We start from the raw sequence: 7106 nt of genomic DNA, 5'->3' as shown, positions 1-7106 counted from the left end.
AAAAAAAAAAAAAGTAAGAAGGAATCTACCATGTATGGAAATCAAAAAGATTATTCAAATCAATTCCTTGGTTTTCATTGATCATCAGTACGAAACCATCCACCCATTTAAAGAACACTCACAGAGCCCACAACACAAAAAATAAAAAAAAACCCACTTCCCTTTGCTTCTTCTATCTTCTTCATCTTCTACTTCTACCCTTTCTTTCACCTCTGCTTTCAATTCCATTGATGTCATCTTCACAGCTATGTGAAGCTTGTTATAGTTCTGGAATGGGTTGTTGTAGTCATGTTGACTCTTCTTGTCTTGGTTATTCATGCATGGTTCCTCAGCAAGTTTCTGATTACATTAACCCTAACATGTGGTTATCTTCTTCAAGGCACAACCCTGGTGGATTACAAGAATTTCAGTTCTTTGGACACAAAGATAGTACTCGTGAACCTTCAGGCAACAAATATCAAAAGAATCCGCGTAGTAATATCCCTTTAACACTTGATATTTGGTCTAATACCACCGCCACCAGCTCTTCAAGTGGATCACGTCCCATGGATGTTCCAGTCATGGCTCAGGTGGCATCTACTACTGCCTCTGCTGTGAGTTCTTGATACTTCTTTATTTCAGTATCTTACTATCTTCTTCTTCTTCTTCTTCTTGTTTTTGGAATAGATAATCACTTTATTGCAAGAATGATTGGAAGAATTTATTGGAAGGGTTGTTGCACAAAGAAAAAGTGGTTACAAATTCTTTTTAACCTTGTTTGGTTACATGGAAAATAAGTAGCATAAACCATTGACCACCTCTCTCTCTCTCTCTCTCTCTCTCTCTCTCTCTCTCTCTCTCTCTCATACATGTATATATTGTACATATATGTTTGATCTTCTAGGTGCTTATTCATATTATTAATTATATTGCGCTGAATGTTACACTCTTTGCTCAAAATCTTATAAACACACATCAAGTCATCAAGGCAACCGTTGTGAGCCTCAAGAGTGTAACACTAGGTACTTTCAAGTCTTCAAATGTGACAACTTCCTAGCTTACAAAATTTCAGAAATTTTATCTTATTTTATTTTATTTTTGTCGTGATATTGACTTTTTCAATTGCTGTTGTACGTACAAATCTCATCTGGTCAATCACTGTAGGAAAAAAACTTAGTCAAGAATAGTCCATGGTCCTTACTAGGGCAAAGATAATATATTGACTTTTCAATTTCCAGAATCTCAGTCAGGGTACATCCTAGGGAAAAAACTTACTCAAGAATAGTCCATGGTCCTTAGCCTACCATGCATATATATATATATATATATATGTATAGTTTGCTGATAATTGAAAATTATTACAACATAAATTAGGGTTTAGTTCAATATGATGAAAATCTTGGAATTTTTGTAGGTTTCATTTTGGGGAAGCATATTAACAGATGCTGCTTCAACTGGACAAACAAAGGAGGTCAGTAACAAAGCGATTTCCGGGCAAGGAGAGAGTTCATCAGCAGATAGAGAAGCTAAGATCTTGAGGTACAGAGAGAAGAAAGCAATGAGAAACTATGAGAAGCAAGTTCGTTATGAATCAAGGAAGAAATACGCCGAGATAAGGCCACGGGTTAGAGGTCGATTTGCTAAGAGTTCAGATCAATCTGAGCAGCCATCAGCACCTCCTGAATACAATTCTAGCCACTATGGTACAGGATGGTTCAGTCTCAGTCCTTAGTTGATCATTAACTTCTCTTACTAGCTAATAAGTGCATATTTCTCCTACTTATGTTGTGTTTAATCTATTTCCATAAGAAAAGAATGACTTGTATGTGATAATTCATCTACTCTTGGGACCAAGAAAAAAGGGAAAAGGAAAAAAAGAAAGCATAAGGCTCCCCCCCTTAACATTTCTTTGCGGTCTCGAATGTACAACCATGGTTACCCCACCTAAAGAAAAAGCTTTTTTCCCTGGAAACCTTTCTGTCTTAGCAATTGGGAATCCATACATATATGAATAAAGATGATTCACTTTGAATCTCTTTTATCTCAACACTAAAGATATTTTTCTCACTATTCTTATTGATAGATAATAAATGTGTCTCTATACAGTGTACTTGATCCAAGTAGGATATGATAAAGATGGTTGTTCTCTCCTCATGGTTCTAGCTTGGGATGAAACTGAAAAACCATTTAGATAATGAAATATCTGAAACATATCTTTGTGTCCGTTTATCTTTTTAAGTTACTTTATTGGATTTTGTTATCTTATTTTTATAATTTTATAAGTTAAGATAATGTGATTCTTTTTCTATATATATATATTTTTTGCTAAAGATCAGCAATTTGTATTGATAGAATTAAAGGAAAATAAAGTTACAATGGTCAAATGATTACAACCTTAAAAACAGTAAATAATTCTAACTTGTTTCCTTCGGCCCAGACCTTAGAAAACGTTAGACCATAGCAACAAATTATGTAAATCTATAGAAAGGCCGATCTAACGCTTCCTAGTAGATCGTCTGCTTTAAGAAGTTAGGAGGGGCAGACCAACATGAATTAATCTTCCTTTTCGCCGCATGATTAGCTAGGGCATCTGCAGCCGAATTTGCTTCTCTAAAACAATGTGTGATACGCCACTGAATAGATCTCAGAAAATTGGAGGTGTTCCTCCACTTGTGCATGAGATTCCATGGAATCTTGCAAGTGAGAATGGTTGTGACCACCGCCTCTGAGTCGCACTCAATCCATAGTTTTCCTACTCCAATCTTGCTAGCATGCCTTATTCCAGCAAAGAACGCCTCCAGCTCAGCCATATAGTTTGAACCCACTCCCTGGTATTCTAAAAAGCATCTTATTACTGCTCCCAAATGATCTCGAAAAATCCTTCCAGCACCTGTTGCTCCTGGATTACCTAGAGAAGAGCCATCAATATTCAATTTCAACCAGCCCTGCTGTGGTTGTTTCCACTTAACTTCTATTATTCTTTTAGGCGGTGGTATTGCTATTCTAACCTTCATCAATCGAGCAAGAGTTAAATCCTGGACAGATTTCACCTGAACCCCTTTCACCCTTGTGTAGTCCCCAACATCCTTAAAACATAATTTAACCACTTCGGCAGGGGTTCTGCTTCGATTGTCCTATCTACGACTATTGTGCTCCCCCCAAATATTTTGGCAACAGATAATCAGAAAGGGACCCCATACCTTCGGGAGAGGTACAACTTTAGCCTTTCTACGCCACCAAGAAAAAAATAATTCAATAGAAGGGAACCCCCTCCAGTTCTTATTAAAAGCATATAGTACCTCAACCCAAACTTGCCGTGAGAAGGCATAGTCTAGGAATAAATGATTTATCGATTCACAGTTCGAATGGCAGAGTTCACATCTGGAAATGAATGGGACTGATTTGCGGCACACCATGTGGTCTATAGGTAGCGCTCCATGTATGAGTCTCCAACCAAACACCGCAGAGCGTGGATGTAGTCCTTGGTTCCATACACTCGATGCCCATGTAGGAGCAGCCACCTTGATGCGCAGAGTATTCCAAGCTGACTTGATCGAGAAAGTTCCTGTAGTCGAATGCGCCCAAAATCTCAGATCAGGCCCGTTGTGACAGGTGATTCCACTTCCAAGAATGGCATTGAAGATGCTTTGGACTTGAGGGTCTTGGACCGCCGGCAGCTCCCAGTTTCCTTGATCCTAGAAATCAGCCACTGTAGCAGAAAGGTTTCGAGGAATATGTAGGGGATGAAGAAGATCCTCAATACTGTGATTGTGAAGCCACCTATCATACCAGAATTTAACTGTGTTCCCGCTTCCAACAACCCTTCTTTCAGCTAATCGAACAAAGTCCCAGACCCGTCTAAGTCCAGGGAGTAGCATCGAGGTGCCCACAGCCTTTTTTAGTGACCCATCTGCTCTTACTAACCTCCCTCGTAGAAAAGCTGCAAGGTCAGACTTATCCGTGTTAATGGTCCAAGCAAATTTAGCAATTAGTGCCAAATTTAAGTCCCTTAACCTTCGAACTCCCAGCCCACCTTCTTCCTTTGGCTTGCACAGTGTATCCCATTGGACTGTTATAGCCCTATTGCAATCTGCATCCCTTGTCCAGATGAAGTTCCAAATTCATCTCTCCATTAACGCTATAGAGCTCATCGGCCATAAATAAACTGAGAAGTTGTGTACAGGGATGCTCCCCATGACTGTGCGCACCAGCTCAATTCGGCCGGCCATTGAGAGAAGTCTTCCCTTCCAAGATGCAAGCCTTTGCTTGAATTTGTCTACCAGTGGCTGAATCATGTCTCGTTTCACCCTGCCCTCCTTGAGTAGCACGCCTAGGTACCTTGTTGGGAAAGAACACGAAGGAATTTGCAGCACCGAAATTATTCTCTGCCTTCTCGTAGCAGTAATACGTCCAAAAAAAACGTTGCTTTTTGCGAGGTTGATCACCTGGCCAGAGTACTCTCCATAGGCTTCCAGAAAGTGCTTGACACGCCTTACATTAGCTAATTCTGCCTTCATAAAAATGAAAAGGTCATCAGCATATAGTAAATGAGTGGTGGTGTGCACCTATCTTGACCCCGCAAGAGGATTAATACATCCTCTATTTCGCAGCTCTTTCAAACCTTTGCAAAGCACTTCTTCAGATAAAATAAATAAAAGAGGAGACATTGGGTCGTCCTGTCTCAACCCTCTTTCCATGCCAAAAAAACCTACTGGACCTCCATTAATTAACACTGAAATCCGGGTTGATTGCAATATCTGAAGCACCCAATGAATCCAAGACTGGGAAAACCCGCAGGCTTTGAGTACATCCACCAGGAAATTCCACTCAAGCGTGTCAAAAGCCTTTTGAATGTCAAGCTTCATCCCTAATCTACCTCCCCTGCATTTTACCTCCCTCATATTTGTAAGCTTCTATGCAACTCCAATATTTTCAAAAATTACCCTTCCTTTCTGAAAAGCTCCTTGCTCAGGCGAAATCAGTTTGTGAAGGATGGATGACAATCTGGTCGCCATAATTTTAGGGATGATTTTGAAGAAAAAATTACCAAAGGGGGCGGAATTGTCCCACTTTTTTGGCATTCTCCACCTTTGGAATCAGACAAAGAAAATTACAGTTCACCCCTTTAGTGACAGTGCCTTCCCTAAAAAAAACTCTGAATGCCACTGCAGACATCCCTGCCTATTATGTCCCAACACACCCTGAAGAAAGTACCAGGGTATCCATCTGGGCCAGGTGCGCTCGAGGGGTCTAAATCGAAAATAGCAGATCTGATTTCGTCCTGCTCAGGGATCTTAGTCAGCATCGCATTATCTTGGCATGTGATCAGGGCTGGAATCGCGGAAATAAGGGATGTATCCATGGATGTCCTCCCACTCTTGAAAAAATTTTCAAAGTGGGTCACTAGGTGGTCGCCAATCTCCTTTTGATTGGTTATAACTGATCCATCATCCCTGGTTATCTCTCTAATGGAGGACTTAGCACGCTTCATTCTCGCTGTGAGGTGGCAATACTTCGAGCAACAATCTTCTATATTTTCTATTAGTTTATATATATTGTTTTATGCAATGTTATACATGAAATCACATATCTATGTGAGAAAATCAAAGACTAAGAAGAGTAGAAGAAAGGGTAATTATTGAACTCTCAAGTCTCAACCCTAACCCTCATCATAAAAACAGTAAAGATGTCAACGGATAGTCAAAAATTCGTATTCGATCCGCGTTCATATCCATTTAGGAGAATCCGTATTTAAAAAGTCACTATCCGAAAACTATCCAAATCCGTCCGCAAACCGATAGGATATTATCCGAATCCGTCCGAATATAAACGGATACAAATATGATAATGCCACTATTCGACCGAATTCGATCCGTTTACAACTCTCAATTTATGTATCCAACAGTCAATATGACCAGCTTTAGCCTTCCTTATCCTTATAATGTGTTTTTCATTAATGGTACTCGCATAAACAAATATAACAGTTTATGATGATAAATCATAAACAACTCTAGAACTGTTTATGAATTTATGCTTATATTGATTTATTTGAATGAGAAATAGGGATGTTACCAATGCAAAAAATTTAAACTATACCAAAGAGAACCTTAGGATGTTAATTTATTTTTATTTTTATTTTTGTTTTTTATTATTATTTTATGAAAATACTGTTGTTATTATAACAATACATCTAATCTGCACGACAAGATTATCTTATCAAGTCATACAAAAATCTACCTCGTAGCATATCAGGTATAACCCAAATTTTGTAGATAGGTAGATCCTTTCATCCCCTGGTCACATTTTAAATTTGTTCATGGAAACATATGGGAATCCATGCAAATACAAAGGGGGAGTATATGGTTGAATTTAAGTCAGAAACTTGGCAAGTGACTTATCCAGACCATCTACCATCTATTCAAGAATTAGCATTGCCACATCGTTCTATCTATCCAACGATTAGAATTGCTATATCATTCCTGCTGGAGTCGTGAAAGAGACATTTTTCCTCGCACAGTCTTGTTCACACACGGTCATTGCTACATCTGCTGCTTCATCTGTTAGATTTTTACACAACCATGCACAAAAATCAAAGGGTGAGTTTACATAAAACTAAAGTTTGTGTAAGTCCTGAACGAACAAGTACTATCAGTTAAAAGTTACAAATTTTCTTGGTGGCAGATTTTGTATTAGCTCAAACCCAGGCCCAGCCCAATTTAGGTATAGATTCGGGCCTGTGAACCAGCCCAATTAAAGAAAGTGGGGGAGGATAACAATATTCGATGTTCGAGAATTTGTACAGCCAACATTAGAAACAAAAGCTCAAACAACTAATTCCATAGAAGAGAGGGGGGGGGGGGGGGGGGGAGGTATAGCTCAAACTAAGAATTCCTGGGGCTCCATCTGATTGCAAGGGAAGGGAAGATAAATGAAATCAGTTATACTTACTCTTTTACTTATTTATAAATAAAAAAAATCAGTTTTAAAAAGAAAATGAAAACCTTTGTAATTGTAATGGGTGTAACCACCTTTAACTCTTAATAAATATGCTAATCATACTTTTCAAATGAATACTCTAACTAAAAGTTTAATTCCAATGTACCCATTTACATTACAAATAAATATAT

General features: G+C 38.7%; 2 protein-coding genes across 2 annotated transcripts in view; one reads left to right on the top strand and one right to left on the bottom strand.

The window, feature by feature from the left end:
• Positions 1–233: 233 nt before the first annotated feature.
• On the top strand, positions 234–1752 carry LOC122647598 (zinc finger protein CONSTANS-LIKE 1-like). The gene is made up of 2 exons (XM_043840958.1): positions 234–593; positions 1394–1752. The coding sequence occupies exons 1-2, from the start codon at positions 273–275 to the stop codon at positions 1709–1711; spliced, it is 639 nt and encodes a 212-aa protein (XP_043696893.1). The 5' UTR covers positions 234–272; the 3' UTR covers positions 1712–1752.
• Positions 1753–6861: 5109 nt separating this feature from the next.
• Positions 6862–7106, bottom strand: part of LOC122648295 (protein RFT1 homolog) — a 31940-nt gene continuing 31695 nt past the window's right edge. The window contains exon 15 of the mRNA XM_043841539.1: positions 6862–6882. The gene's annotated coding sequence lies outside the window, so the exon portion shown is untranslated. The remainder of the gene's footprint in view (positions 6883–7106) is intronic.

Source organism: Telopea speciosissima, chromosome 1 (assembly GCF_018873765.1).
Source record: "Telopea speciosissima isolate NSW1024214 ecotype Mountain lineage chromosome 1, Tspe_v1, whole genome shotgun sequence".
NCBI lineage: Eukaryota > Viridiplantae > Streptophyta > Magnoliopsida > Proteales > Proteaceae > Telopea > Telopea speciosissima.
Note: the sequence above shows the minus strand (reverse complement) of the source record. Positions and strands in the feature narration are given on the sequence as shown.

Coding starts and splice junctions, on each gene's coding strand:
- LOC122647598 (XM_043840958.1), top strand. CDS start 273: ATGGGTTGTTGTAGTCATGTTGACTCTTCTTGTCTTGGTTATTCATGC. Junction 594..1,393: donor CATCTACTACTGCCTCTGCT/GTGAGTTCTTGA, acceptor GAATTTTTGTAG/GTTTCATTTTGGGGAAGCAT.